This window comes from Bombina bombina, chromosome 5 (assembly GCF_027579735.1).
Source record: "Bombina bombina isolate aBomBom1 chromosome 5, aBomBom1.pri, whole genome shotgun sequence".
Lineage (NCBI taxonomy): Eukaryota > Metazoa > Chordata > Amphibia > Anura > Bombinatoridae > Bombina > Bombina bombina.
Genome location: NC_069503.1, coordinates 454,871,268 through 454,887,430, shown reverse-complemented (window position 1 = coordinate 454,887,430; position 16,163 = coordinate 454,871,268). Strand labels below are relative to the sequence as shown.

General features: G+C 39.0%; 1 protein-coding gene across 1 annotated transcript in view; it reads right to left on the bottom strand.

Moving 5' to 3' along the window:
• The window catches only part of ADCY1 (adenylate cyclase 1), a 720,437-nt gene that overhangs the window by 126,961 nt on the left and 577,313 nt on the right, over positions 1 to 16,163 (bottom strand). Inside the window, exon 8 of the mRNA XM_053715756.1 lies at positions 715 to 870. Coding sequence (XP_053571731.1) covers positions 715 to 870 — 156 coding nt within the window. The remainder of the gene's footprint in view (positions 1 to 714; positions 871 to 16,163) is intronic.

Here is a 16,163-nt window from a genome sequence, read left to right as displayed (position 1 = left end):
AGAGGGATTGCCTGGTATTTCAGGGCTGGACTGTGCTGTTAAGTCAGGATCAGACTGATATGTTTCAGTAAAGTTCTTCTCTGTGAAAGGCACATGTTGAGCAAAAAGAGGCTGCTTTTGGGTGGTAACAAGCCATAGAACAAGCTATTATGCTATTGTTCATTCCCAGGTTGAGCGCTTCTCTCTTTTTATTTATACTATAACCTAGGTTACCTTTTCTGCTGAGACCAATTAACGACAATTATAAATAGGTCAATAGAGGGTGTAACCAATGACTGTGTGGAATATAGCAGGTTCATGTCTGAAGTCTGCACTTCCACTTCTAAGGGGAATTGGAAAGCCCATAATTTTCAGGGTTAAATTGTAGGAAAATTGGACAAAATAAATGATTAAGTATATTGCCTATTATTTTTCGTTTTAAAACAAAAACCTACAATTAAAGCTTTTTTATTGCCATCTCACCATGTTTAATGTGCCTTTAAATAATTCAGGTGAAAGGTGAATAAATTTGATTGCAGTTAGAATAAAAGAGTGTAGTATCATGTTAACATAATTAATTGCAAACATTTTGGTAAACGTGTTTGAATAAGAATCTTGTAGGCTAAATCTGCATATTGAAATGTGAGTTAGTGTTTTGTTTTTTTGGGTAAATCTTATCTGCCTGTTCAATCCTAATACCATAGAGAAATACATTTATTCAGTTAATTGTTTTACCTTATCATCATCCTCACATGTCATCACATTTGAAAAAGGAATCTCCGCCTTGAACATTTTTCGACAGTGCATGAGTTGAACCAAAAGGTAACAGACGGTTTTGAACTTCATCCTTTTGGCCGGCTTTATGTCTGATAGAATCAATCCTGGAAATATCTGTGGGAACAAAAGTAAATGTCAACAGATGCAAAACATTTACATGATAACTCAATACTAATAGTTATACCTTAATAGGACTATAAACTCATTCAAATGGCTTTGAAGTTTGTTTGTAAATTAAGAAACCTTATTGATGGATAATGTTCCCTTTTCATTCATAAATCGGTAGTGTAGGTAAAGTTAAAAATACGGAAAACAAAACAAAAACAGTTTTTATAGTTTATTCAATGCTTACATAACTTAAAGGGATATGAACCCCCACAATTTGCATTTGTGATTCAGACAGAGCATATAATTTTACAAAAGTTTCCAATTTACTTCTATAATCAAATTTGCTTCATTCCCATGATATTGTATGTTGAAGAGATACCTAGGTATCTGGAGCACTACTTGGCAGGAAATAGTGCTGCTATCTAGTGCTCTTGCAAATGGATAATATTCTTGCAAAACTGCTGCCATTTAGTGCTCCAGAAATGGACTGGCTCCTAACCAACGTCCCTGCTTTTTAACAAAAGATACCAAGAGAACGAAGAAAACTAGATAATAAAAGTAAATTAGAAAGTTGTTTAAAATAGCATGCACTATATGAATCATTAATTTTTTGGGGGGCTTCATATCCCTTCAATATTGCATTAAAAAACTTGTGAAAAAATGTTCTTGGTTGTGTAAATTAAAGGTTATATCAATATATTACATCAAGATTGCATCAGCAAAGGGACCACATGTTCATGGAACTGACTTATGTGTTGAGGAAATTTGTTCTTTAGTTAAAGTACAGATTAACAAGGAAAAATGGCTTCCTTTTCTATTACAATTTAAATTATCAACACCCCTTGACTAACAGCCATAACTCCCATCTTACCTAAGTATGGTGGTGCATTTCTAAGAAATTCACATCACCAAAACATTTTTTTTTCCTGTATGTAAGGGCCCTGAACTGCCTAAACAATAATTTAAATGTTAAATGGTGGATTTGTGACTTCCAGAAAGGTCTCATTATTAGTCACAAAGTCTGTAGAAAGTTGTGAATAATCAGTAGTAAGGTCAAAATTTCCTAAAAAGGAACAGACAATGGACACACACACAAAAAAATCAAACACAAACTTGCACACCCAAGGAAACACTGTCGGAGACAGCCTCAGAAAACACACAAAGACATACACACACACACCCACAGAAAACACACAAAAACATACACACGCAGAGAGACAACCACATAAAACACAGAAAGACATACATACACACCCTCACTGAGACATCCACAGAAAACACACAGACATACACACACTCTCACAGAGACACCCACAGAAAATGCACAGACATACACACACCCTCACAGAGACACCCACAGAAAACACACACCCTCACAGAGACATCCACAAAAAACACAGACAAACATACATACACATACCCACCCTCACAGAGACATCCACAGAAAACACAGAGACATACACACCCACCCTCACAGAGGCATCCAGATAAAATACACAAAGACATACATACACACAACCTCAAAGAGACAACCATAGAAAAAGTACAAAGACATATGCATACACCTACACAGACATCCAAAGAAAATGCACAAAGACATACACACCCACCCTCACAGAGAGACCCACATAAAAAAATACACACTTATAGAGACACAAGCAAAAGCACAGAGACATAAACACAAACACTCACAGACACACTCACAGGAAGTAAAATTTCTGCACATTACATCCCCTAAATCAACAGTGTGTGACATGCATGATAAAAAAAATTGAAGAGATCACTTTTTAAAGAATCATGTTTGTAAATGTGCAAACAAAAATAATTCTGTGAATTCAAAATTTTACATTAATGATCTGGATAGATGGCTAGAGGAAGAAAAGTACTTTTAAAAGGTTGACATATGTTTGTTTCACCACCCCCCATTTTCCCTAACCAAGAACACCACTTCAAATATAATGTACAAATGTTCCCATCTGTCAGCTGGTCTTGGTGGAACCATAAGCTGTGGTACTCATACCATTAGATCTGGTTAAATGCAGGATTTAGGCTTGTTTGTATGTATTTCAAAATTAAGTCAGCTGTAGTGTAAACTGAACAGTTTAAGTTAACCTGTCTCATTTCAAACACTGAGCAATCTTAGTCTGAGAGTATAACATTTTATGCAGATGTAAAAATCTTAGATAAAATGCCTCCTTGCATCTGGAAAGTCCTTGCATTAAGGGGCAGTAAACTGGCATGTACTTAATATATATACACACACACACATATATATATATATATATATATATATATATATATATATATATATATATATATATATATATATATATATATATTAATTAAAAAACGTGTATCTGCCAAAAGAGCACCTACCATTTGTGTATTGAGGAGGAAACATTTCTGCATGGCTTTAAATATAGAATTTCTACAGCATTGTCAAATAATCATAAATACACTGCTGCTAAAAAATGTGTTTGTATAGACCTCTGGCCCCACCATACAACTACTACCACACTGAAGTTACAATTCGAAATTGCACAAAGAAATAAAAAACATTTACTAAGTAAGTCCTACCTCCTCTGCAATGCTGACTGAAAGCTAGCTGAACTGATCTGATGAGCCAATGACAACAGGTATATATGTACAGCCACCAATAACCACCAAGCTCTCAGTAGTGCAATGCTGTTCCTTAGCCAATCTACACATGCTCTTCAATAAAGAATACCAACAGAACAAATAAAAAATGTTAATAGAAGTAAAATGGAAGGTTGTTTAAAACTTCATGGTCTAAGTTATGAAAATGTAAGTTTTAATTTGCTGTCCCTTTAATCAATCTCACTATTAGTGATGTTGCGAACCTAAAAATTTGGGTTTGCGAACGGTGAACGCAAACTTCCTCAAAAGTTTGCGAACGGGCGAACCGGGCAAACCTCCATAGACTTCAATAGGCAGGCGAATTTTAAAACCCACAGGGACTCTTTCTGGCCACAATAGTGATGGAAAAGTTGTTTCAAGGAGACTAACACCTGGACTGTGGCATGCCGGAGGGGGATCCATGGCAAAACTCTCATGGAAAATTACATAGTTGATGCAGAGTCTGGTTTTAATCCATAAAGGGCATAAATCACCTAACATTCCTAAATTGTTTGGAATAACGTGCTTTAAAACATCAGGTATGATGTTGTATCGATCAGGTAGTGTAAGGGTTACTCCCGCTTCACAGTGCGCAGTGTAGGTGATATACCTGCCCTGACCATGCTTTGCAGACCAGGTATCAGTGGTCAGATGGACCCTTGCCTCAACACTGTGTGCCAGACATGCCATTATAGCAGACTTATATGGCTTTGGCGTTGCTTTTTGGTAATTAGAAGGCTGCTAAATGCCACTGCGCACCACACGTGTTTTATGCCCGCAGTGAAGGGGTTAATTAGGGAGCATGTAGGCAGCTTGTAGAGTTAATTTTAGCTTTAGTGTAGTGTAGTAGACAGCCCAAAGTATTGATCTAGGCCCATTTTAGTATATTTCATGCCACCCTTTCACCGCCAAATGCGATCAAATAAAAATAAATTGTTCACTTTTTCACAAACTTTAGGTTTCTCACAGAAATTATTTACAAACAACTTATGCAATTATGGCATAAATGGTTGTAAATGCTTCTCTGGGATCCCCTTTGTTCAGAAATAGCAGACTTATATGGCTTTGGCGTTGCTTTTTGGTAATTAGAAGGCTGCTAAATGCCACTGCGCACCACACGTGTTTTATGCCCAGCAGTGAAGGGGTTAATTAGGGAGCATGTAGGCAGCTTGTAGAGTTAATTTTAGCTTAAGTGTCGTGTAGTAGACAACCCAAAGTATTGATCTAGGCCCATTTTGGTATATTTAATGCCACCATTTCACCGCCAAATGCGATCAAATTTAAAAAAAAATTAAATTTTTTCACAATTTTAGGTTTCTCACTGAAATTATTTACAAACAGCTTGTGCAATTATGGCACAAATGGTTGTCAATGCTTCTCTGGGATCCCCTTTGTTCAGAAATAGCAGACATATATGACTTTGGCGTTGCTTTCTATTATTATTATTATTATTATTGGTTATTTGTAGAGCGCCAACAGATTCCGCAGCGCTATAAACAAAGGGGGAGTACAACAAAACAATTATATGGTAGAGGGCCCTTCCAAGAGTTGCACTGTTGTAGTCAGCTCTTAAGAAGGTGATCCACAAACAGCTGGACTATTAGGCTTACATGCTAAGAGGGTTCAGGGGATTGCAGTGGAGGAGAGGAACTGGTATTAGGAAAGGTTAGCGTAGGTTGTATGCGTCCCTGAACAGTAGAGTCTTTAGGGAGCACTTGAAGCTTTTAAAACTAGAAGAGAGTCTTATGGAGCGAGGCAGAGAGTTCCACAAGATGGGAGCCAGTCTGGAGAAGTCCTGTAAACGGGAGTGTGATGAGGTGACAAGAGAGGAGGAGAGTAGGAGGTCATGAGCAGAGCGAAGGGGACGGGAGGGAGAGTATCTGGAGACAAGGTCTGAGATGTAGGGGGGAGCAGTGCAGTTGAGGGCTTTGTATGTCAGAGTGAGGGTTTTGTGTTTGATCCTAGAGGCAAGAGGAAGCCAGTGAAGGGATTGGCAGAGAGGCGCAGCAGATGAAGAGCGACGTGTAAGGAAGATGAGTCTGGCAGAGGCATTCATTATGGATTGTAAAGGAGCTAGGCGGCAGGTGGGGAGACCAGAGAGGACAGAGTTGCAGTAATCAAGGCGGGAAAGAATGAGAGAGTGGATTAAAATCTTAGTTGTGTCTTGTGTAAGGAAGTGTCTAATTTTAGAGATGTTTTTAAGGTGAAAGCGGCAGGCTTTAGCCAATGACTGAATGTGAGGAGTGAAGGAAAGATCTGAGTCGAATGTGACCCCGAGACATCGGGCGTGCGGGGTAGGGGTAATGATGGAGTTGTCGACAGTTATAGAGATATTGGGGGTGGAGATTTTGGAAGAAGGGGGGAAAATGAGGAGCTCAGTTTTGGAGAGATTTAGCTTGAGGTAGTGAGAGGACATCCAGGAAGAGATGTGAGAAAGACAGTTAGAGACACGGGTTAGCAAGGAAGGAGATAGTTCTGGTGCAGAGAAGTAGATTTGGGTGTCATCGGCATACAAATGATATTGGAAACCGTGGGACTTAATTAGGGAACCTAGTGATGACGTATAGATTGAGAAGAGAAGGGGACCGAGGACAGAGCCTTGTGGTACTCTGACAGAAAGTGGTGATGGGGCAGAGGAGGCCCCAGAGAAGGCTACACTGAAGGTACGGTTTGACAGATAGGAAGAGAGCCACGAAAGGATACATTGCTCTTTGGCGTCCTTCCAAGAATCTGCACACCAGTAAGGAGAGCAACATATACTGGACTCTTAAGGGGGAGGTTGTGTGGTTAAATTTCTGCACTCCTTACCACGGTCTCTGGTATTGTGTATAAGCTCAGCTTGAGCAAATACTTGATTGTATTGCCAATCCTATTGTATTTGGTGGTCTTTGCAGCTCTTGTGGCGCTTTTTATATTTGTATTTTAAATAAATCTTTTTATTCAAAATCCTGTTCAAGCAACTGTTTACCCAACAGTATAACTTTGGGTGTGCGCATTAACCTGAGCTTGGCTATAGCTCCATCACATGTGAGTAATCATTTGTACATACACATTCTGCATTGAAAAAAGGTTACAGAGTTACGCTATGTGGCATTTCTTCTTTCTTTTCATATGAGGATCGAAAGAAAAATAGAAGCGTGAAGATTTTGGAGAGAACACATATATCCTTATATGAACTTTTATAAGCATTTAGGTTTTACACAATATGTATATTTTATGATAACTTTTTTTGTTTATTATTTCATCACATTTATTTCACATTTTTTGCGTTTTTGTGATATTATGGTATTTGTTATCACGAAAGGGCTGTGTCACAGATGCCGAAGGATTGGAGGGTTTGGAGCAGAAGAGGGTGGTCGACAGTGTCAAAGGCTGCGGACAGATCAAGGAGGATAAGCAGAGAGAAGTGGCCTTTTGATTTAGCTGTAAGTAGGTAATTGGTGACCTTAACAATAGCTGTCTCTGTGGAGTGATAGGGACGAAATCCAGATTGCAGCGGGTCAAGAAGGGAGTTTAACGTAAGGAAATGGGATAGGCGTGCATATACTAGTTTTTCGAGAAGCTTTGAAGCAAGAGGGAGGAGGGAAATTGGGCGGTAGTTGGATGGGGAGGTAGGATCAAGGGAAGGTTTTTTGAGGATAGGTGTGACCAGCGCATGTTTCATTGATGAGGGAAATGTACCAGTGCTGAGGGAGAGGTTGAAAATGTGTGTTAGTATAGGGGTAAGGGTAGCAGAGAGAGAGGGGAGTAGCTGTGAGGGGATAGGGTCAAGGGGACAGGTAGTGAGGTGAGAGCGCAGTATAAGTGCTGAAACTTCATCCTCAGTAACAGGGGAGAATGAACTAAGTTTCAGGTTATGAGGGTTGTGGTTGGGTGAGAGTATTTGAGGGGGGGGGAATGGAATTGTGTTGAGAGCTGATTTTATGTCTGATGGAGTCGATTTTGTTAATGAAGTGACTGGCAAAGTCACTAGTAGAAGGCCGCTAAATGCGGATCACACGTGTATTATGGCTAGCAGTGAAGGGGTTAATTAGGTAGTTTGTAGGGAGCTTGCAGGGTTAATTTTAGCTTTAGTGTAGAGATCAGCCTCCCACCTGACACATCAGACCCGTTGATCCCTCCCAAACAGCTCCCTTCCCTCCCCCACCCCACAATTGTCCTGCCATCTTAAGTACTGGCAGAAAGTCTGCCAGTACTAAAATAAAAGGTTTTTTTTTTTTTTTAAGCATATTTACATATGCTGTGGTGTAGCATCCCCCCTTAGCCCCCAACCTCCATGATCCCCCCCAAAACAGCTCTCTAACCCTCCCCATCTGCCTTATTGGTGGCCATCTTGGGTACTGGCAGCTGTCTGCTATTATTTCACAGTCAAAAAAGTGTTTGTTTTTTTTAAATGTACACTACTGTTACACTAGATATGAGTGGTGGCACTGGGCAAGTGGGCACAGTATACGCTGTAAGCCTGACACACACGCTGGCAGGCAGGCAACTGCAATTAGATTACACAGGGAAAAAAAAAAAACAGATTGATGGTCTAGCCCTAAAAAGGGCTTTTTGGGGTGCTGTCCTTACAGCAGAGATCAGATGAGTCCTTCAGGACTGTAGTGGACACTGAATACACTAGCCTAGCTATCGATTTCCCTATTAAATCAGCAGCAGCTACACTGTCCCTCCTCTCACTAACAATGCAGCTTCCAAATGAATCTAAAATGGATGCTGTCCAGGAGGTGGGAGGGTCTGGGAGGGAGGGTCTGCTGCTGATTGGCTGTAATGTGTCTTCTGACTGTGAGGTACTGGGTCAAAGTTTACTCAATGATGACGAATAGGGGGCGGATCGAACATCCCATATGTTCGCCGTCCATGGCGAACGCAAACATGCTATGTTCGCCGGGAACTATTCGCCGGCGAACTATTCGCGACATCACTACTCACTATCTGAAAATGGAAAAATGATTTGCAAACACATGATACATTTAAGTTCACTTTCTTCAGAGTTATGTGTTTATGTCTCTGACGATACAATACAATACATTAAATACTATACACATTTGGATGCAGTAAAGTAGTTTAGCAGTTTCAGTTGCATAATCATTGCTGCTATTACATTAAAGGAATAGTCTAGTCAAAATTAAACCTTCATGATTCATATAGAACGTACAATTTTAAGCAACTTTCTAATTTACTCCTATTATCAATTTTTCTTCATTCTCACAGTAAATGCACTGTCGGATCATGTCCGACAGACCTTAATAAATAGGCCCTATTGTATTTAAGTACTAACCCCATACAATAAACAACATAATAGAATATCGGCTAGATTACGAGTCTTGCGTTATGAGTAAAAAAGCAGAGTTAAGCCTCATAACACTGCTTTTTAGTACCGCTGGTATTACAAGTCTTGCAGATTTAGGGGCACCGCACACTTTTTTGGCCTTACCGCAAATCAATTTACGCAAATTGCGTATAGTCTATTTTCAATGGGACTTCCATAGTGCCGGTATTACAAGGTTGTCCTGGGAGGCCAAAAAGTGAGCGGTACACCCTATCCCGTCAAGATTCATAACACATTCTAAAGTCAGTAGTTATGAGTTTTACACTATAACGCTGTAACATAAAACTCATAACTAAAGTGCTAAAAAGTACACTAACACCCATAAACTACCTATTAACCCCTAACCCGAGGCCCTCCCGCATCGCAAACACTACAATAAAATTATTAACCCCTAATCTGCCGCTCCCGATATCGCCGCCACTATAATAAACATATTAACCCCTAAACTGCCATACTCCCGCCTCAAAAACATTAGTTAAATATTATTAACCCCTAATCTGCTGTCCCTAACATCGCCGCCACCTATCTACATTTATTAACCCCTAATCTGCCACCCCCAACGTCGCCGCCACTATACTAAATTTATTAACCACTAAACCTAAGTCTAACCCTAACTTTAACACCCCCTAACTTAAATATAATCAAAATAAATCTAAAGAAAACCTATTAATAACTAAATAATTACTATTTAAAACTAAATACTTACCTATAAAATAAACCCTAAGCTAGCTACAATATAACTAATAGTTACATTATAGCTAGCTTAGGCTTTATTTTTATTTTACAGGCAAGTTTGTATTTATTTTAACTAGGTAGAATAGTTACTAAATAGTTATTAACTATTTACTAACTACCTAGCTAAAATAAATACAAATTGACCTGTAAAATAAAACCTAACCTAAGTTACACTAACACCTAACACTAGACTACAATTAAATACATTATCTTAATTAAATACAATTAAATAAATTAAATACAATTACCTAAATTACAAAAACAAACACCAAATTGCACAAAATAAAAAAAAATTAAAAGATTCAAACTAATTACACCTAATCTAATAGCCCTCTCAAAATAAAAAAAAGCCCACCCAAAATAAAAAAAACCTAGCCTAAACTAAACTACCAATAGCCCTTAAAAGGGCCTTTTGCGGGGCATTGCCCCAAAGAAATCAGCTCTTTTACCTGAAAAAAAAAATACAAACAACCCCCCAACAGTAAAACCCACCACCCACACAACCAACCCCCCAAATAAAACCCTAACTAAAAAAACCTAAGCTCCCCATTGCCCTGAAAAAGGCATTTGGATGGGCATTGCCCTTAAAAGGGCATTTGATATGGCTATTAGATTAGGTGTAATTAGTTTAAATATCTTGTAATTTGTTTTTTATTTTGTGTAATTTAGTGTTTGTTTTTTTTGTAATTTAGGTAATTGTATTTAATTTATTTAATTTAGGTAATTTATTTAATTGTAGTGTAGTGTTAGGTGTAAGTGTAACTTAGGTTAGGTTTTATTTTACAGGTCAATTTGTATTTAGTTTAACTAGGTAGTAAGTAAATAGTTAATAACTATTTAGTAACTATTCTACCTAGTTAAAATAAACACAAACTTGCCTGTAAAATAAAAATAAACCCTAAGCTAGATACAATGTAACTATTAGTTATATTGTAGCTAGCTTAGGTTTTTTTTTACAGGTATTTATTTTTAAATAGGAATTATTTATTTATTAATAGTAGGTTTGATTTAGATTTATTTTAATTATATTTAAGTTAGGGGGTGTTAGGGTTAGACTTAGATGTAGGGGTTAATAAATTTAGTATAGTGGCGGCAACGTTGGGTGTGGCAGATTAGGGGTTAATACTATTCAACTAGTGTTTGTGAGGCGGAGTGCAGCGGTGTAGGGGTTAATATGTTTTTTATAGTGGCGGAGATGTCCAGAGTGGCAGATTAGGGGTTAATAAATATAATGTAGGTGTTGGCAATATCGGGGGCGGCATATTAGGGGTTAATAAGTGTAATATTAGGGGTGTTTAGACTCGGGTTCATGTTAGGGTGTTAGGTGTAAACATAAATTTAGTTTCCCCATAGGATTCAAGGGGCTGCGTTACTGAGCTTTACGCTGCTTTATTGCAGGCAACTTTTATTCAAGGTCTTCAATAAATATATAACTTTTTATCCTAAGTGCTGGCATTCCTCACTAATTTTGCATATTTTACTGGGATGTTGCAGCCTAACCCCTATGCCAGAGCACTAACAGTGGTGCTGTCTCTATTACTTGATTTTGCTTTATTGCAGGCGTTAGACTTTTTCTCAGTCGGCTCTCCCCATTGATGTCTATGGGGAAATCATGCACGAGCATGTACATCAAGCTCACCGCTGACTTAAGCAGCGCTGGTATTGGAGTGCGGTATGGAGCTCAATTTTGCTCTACGCTCACTTCTTGCCTTTTAATGCTGGGTTTGTAAAAACCTGTAATACCAGCGCGGTAGGAAAGTGAGCGGTGACAATAACGTGCAAATTAGTACCACACCCCTCATAACGCAAAACTCTAATCTAGCTGTATATGATAAAATATGTAATCTGTACCAATCTATATAGTACATACTTTGTGATCAAACTTAAAAAATATCAAATGGGCAATGCCCATTCTTTATATGTATGGAGTAGTTGTTATATTCTATCATGTTTTGTTTATTCATGTGACTCATTGACTTTGTGAATGGCTATATCAGTCTATTATGTTCCTGGGCAATGCCTACCTTATATACCCGTAGTGTCTTTTGCATTGCGGACTGTGTTTGCATGTATTGATCCGTGCCATTCTCGTACACGCCCACAAAGTTTAGGCACTTACCAATCGGCTGATCCATTAAAGGATGTTTGATGACTGGGCCTACTACGCTCATCACCCACACGTAGTGAACTATCACAGCCTATATACTTGTATGACGTTTCAATACTGTAATTGGCTGATTTAGCCTTTGATGCTTAATGACACGGTGTTGGTCATGCCCCTGTTTTGCATATGTGTGGCGTCTTCAGCATAGCATGGTGTGATCTGATTGTGGTAGGATTTTATAACTCTTAAAATGTTAAGCACATCCTGTTTGAATTTCAGACATAATGTGTAAATAGATAAGTTGAAAGTCGATGCCGTGACATACTTGGCAACTATCACTAATACTGTGAATTGTAACAGGCATAAGGGAGAGAGAGCTCCTTAATATGGTTTCACATGATCACATTAATGATTCTAATATTGTGCACATATACTGCCCATTTTATATTTATTTATTTTTTATGTTTGCTCACAAAGGCCTAGATTTAGAGTTCGGCGGTAGCCGTCAAAACCAGCGTTAGAGGCTCCTAACGCTGGTTTTGGGCGCCCGCTGGTATTTGGAGTCAGTGATTAAAGGGTCTAACGCTCACTTTTCAGCCGCGACTTTTCCATACCGCAGATCCCCCTACGCCATTTGCGTAGCCTATCTTTTCAATGGGATCTTTCTAACGCCGGTATTTAGAGTCGTTTCTGCAGTGAGCGTTAGAGCTCTAACGACAAGATTCCAGCCGCCTGAAAATAGCAGGAGTTAAGAGCTTTCTGGCTAACGCCGGTTTATAAAGCTCTTAACTACTGTACCCTAAAGTACACTAACACCCATAAACTACCTATGTACCCCTAAACCGAGCTCCCCCCACATCGCCGCCACTCGATTAAAATTTTTAACCCCTAATCTGCCGACCGCCACCTACGTTATACTTATGTACCCCTAATCTGCTGCCCCTAACCCCGCCGACCCCTGTATTACATTTATTAACCCCTAACTTGCCCCCCACAACGTCGCCGCCAGCTACTTACAATAATTAACCCCTAATCTTCCGACCGCAAATCGCCGCCACCTACGTTATCCCTATGTACCCCTAATCTGCTGCCCCTAACATCGCCGACCCCTATATTATATTTATTAACCCCTAATCTGCCCCCCTCAACGTCGCCGACACCTGCCTACACTTATTAACCCCTAATCTGCCGAGCGGACCTGAGCGCTACTATAATAAAGTTATTAACCCCTAATCCGCCTCACTAACCCTATCATAAATAGTATTAACCCCTAATCTGCCCTCCCTCACATCGCCGACACCTACCTTCAATTATTAACCCCTAAACTTCCGATCGGAGCTCACCGCTATTCTAATAAATGGATTAACCCCTAAAGCTAAGTCTAACCCTAACACTAACACCCCCCTAACTTAAATATAATTTAAATCTAACAAAATAAATTAACTCTTATTAAATAACTTATTCCTATTTAAAGCTAAATACTTACCTGTAAAATACATCCTAATATAGCTACAATATAAATTATAATTACATTGTAGCTATTTTAGGATTAATATTTATTTTACAGGCAACTTTGTAATTATTTTAACCAGGTACAATAGCTATTAAATAGTTAAGAACTATTTAATAGTTACCTAGTTAAAATAATAACAAATTTACCTGTAAAATAAATCCTAACCTAAGTTATAATTAAACCTAACACTACCCTATCAATAAAATAATTAAATAAACTACCTACAATTACCTACAATTAACCTAACACTACACTATCAATAAATAAATTAAACACAATTGCTACAAATAAATACAATTAAATAAACTAGCTAAAGTACAAAAAATAAAAAAGAACTAAGTTACAGAAAATAAAAAAATATTTACCAACATAAGAAAAATATTACAACAATTTTAAACTAATTACACCTACTCTAAGCCCCCTAATAAAATAACAAAGCCCCCCAAAATAAAAAATTCCCTACCCTATTCTAAATTAAAAAAGTTACAAGCTCTTTTACCTTACCAGCCCTGAACAGGGCCCTTTGCGGGGCATGCCCCAAGAATTTCAGCTCTTTTGCCTGTAAAAGAATAAATACAATACCCCCCCCCCAACATTACAACCCACCACCCACATACCCCTAATCTAACCCAAACCCCCCTTAAATAAACCTAACACTAAGCCCCTGAAGATCTTCCTACCTTGTCTTCACCATCCAGGTATCACCGATCCGTCCTGGCTCCAAGATCTTCATCCAACCCAAGCGGGGGTTGGCGATCCATAATCCGGTGCTCCAAAGTCTTCCTCCTATCCGGCAAGAAGAGGACATCCGGACCGGCAAACATCTTCTCCAAGCGGCATCTTCGATCTTCTTCCATCCGGTGCGGAGCGGGTCCATCTTGAAGCAGGCGACGCGGATCCATCCTCTTCTTCCGATGTCTCCCGACTAATGACGGTTCCTTTAAGGGACGTCATCCAAGATGGCGTCCCTCGAATTCCGATTGGCTGATAGGATTCTATCAGCCAATCGGAATTAAGGTAGGAATTTTCTGATTGGCTGATGGAATCAGCCAATCAGAATCAAGTTCAATCCGATTGGCTGATCCAATCAGCCAATCAGATTGAGCTCGCATTCTATTGGCTGTTCCGATCAGCCAATAGAATGCGAGCTCAATCTGATTGGCTGATGGGATCGGCCAATCGGATTGAACTTAATTCTGATTGGCTGATTCCATCAGCCAATCAGAAAATTCCTACCTTAATTCCGATTGGCTGATAGAATCCTATCAGCCAATCGGAATTCGAGGGACGCCATCTTGGATGACGTCCCTTAAAGGAACCGTCATTAGTCGGGAGACATCGGAAGAAGAGGATGGATCCGCGTCGCCTGCTTCAAGATGGACCCGCTCCGCACCGGATGGAAGAAGATCGAAGATGCCGCTTGGAGAAGATGTTTGCCGGTCCGGATGTCCTCTTCTTGCCAGATAGGAGGAAGACTTTGGAGCACCGGATTATGGATCGCCAACCCCCGCTTGGGTTGGATGAAGATCTTGGAGCCAGGACGGATCGGTGATACCTGGATGGTGAAGACAAGGTAGGAAGATCTTCAGGGGCTTAGTGTTAGGTTTATTTAAGGGGGGTTTGGGTTAGATTAGGGGTATGTGGGTGGTGGGTTGTAATGTTGGGGGGGGGGGGTATTGTATTTATTCTTTTACAGGCAAAAGAGCTGAAATTCTTGGGGCATGCCCCGCAAAGGGCCCTGTTCAGGGCTGGTAAGGTAAAAGAGCTTGTAACTTTTTTAATTTAGAATAGGGTAGGGAATTTTTTATTTTGGGGGGCTTTGTTATTTTATTAGGGGGCTTAGAGTAGGTGTAATTAGTTTAAAATTGTTGTAATATTTTTCTTATGTTTGTAAATATTTTTTTATTTTCTGTAACTTAGTTCTTTTTTATTTTTTGTACTTTAGCTAGTTTATTTAATTGTATTTATTTGTAGCAATTGTGTTTAATTTATTTATTGATAGTGTAGTGTTAGGTTAATTGTAGGTAATTGTAGGTAGTTTATTTAATTATTTTATTGATAGGGTAGTGTTAGGTTTAATTATAACTTAGGTTAGGATTTATTTTACAGGTAAATTTGTTATTATTTTAACTAGGTAACTATTAAATAGTTCTTAACTATTTAATAGCTATTGTACCTGGTTAAAATAATTACAAAGTTGCCTGTAAAATAAATATTAATCCTAAAATAGCTATAATATAATTATAATTTATATTGTAGCTATATTAGGATTTATTTTACAGGTAAGTATTTAGCTTTAAATAGGAATAAGTTATTTAATAAGAGTTAATTTATTTCGTTAGATAAAAATTATATTTAACTTAGGGGGGTGTTAGTGTTAGGGTTAGACTTAGCTTTAGGGGTTAATCCATTTATTAGAATAGCGGTGAGCTCCGATCGGAAGTTTAGGGGTTAATAATTGAAGGTAGGTGTCGGCGATGTTAGGGAGGGCAGATTAGGGGTTAATACTATTTATGATAGGGTTAGTGAGGCGGATTAGGGGTTAATAACTTTATTATAGTAGCGCTCAGGTCCGCTCGGCAGATTAGGGGTTAATAATTGTAGGCAGGTGTCGGCGACGTTGTGGGGGGCAGATTAGGGGTTAATAAATATAACATAGGGGTCGGCGATGTTAGGGCAGCAGATTAGGGGTACATAGGGATAACGTAGGTGGCGGCGTTTTACGGAGCGGCAGATTAGGGGTTAAAAGTGTAATGCAGGGGTCAGCGATAGCGTGGGCGGCAGATTAGGGGTTAATAAGTGTAAGGTTAGGGGTGTTTAGACTCGGGGTACATGTTAGAGTGTTAGGTGCAGACGTAGGAAGTGTTTCCCCATAGGAAACAATGGGGCTGCGTTAGGAGCTGAACGCTGCTTTTTTGCAGGTGTTAGGTTTTTTTTCAGCTCAAACAGCCCCATTGTTTCCTATGGGGGAATCGTGC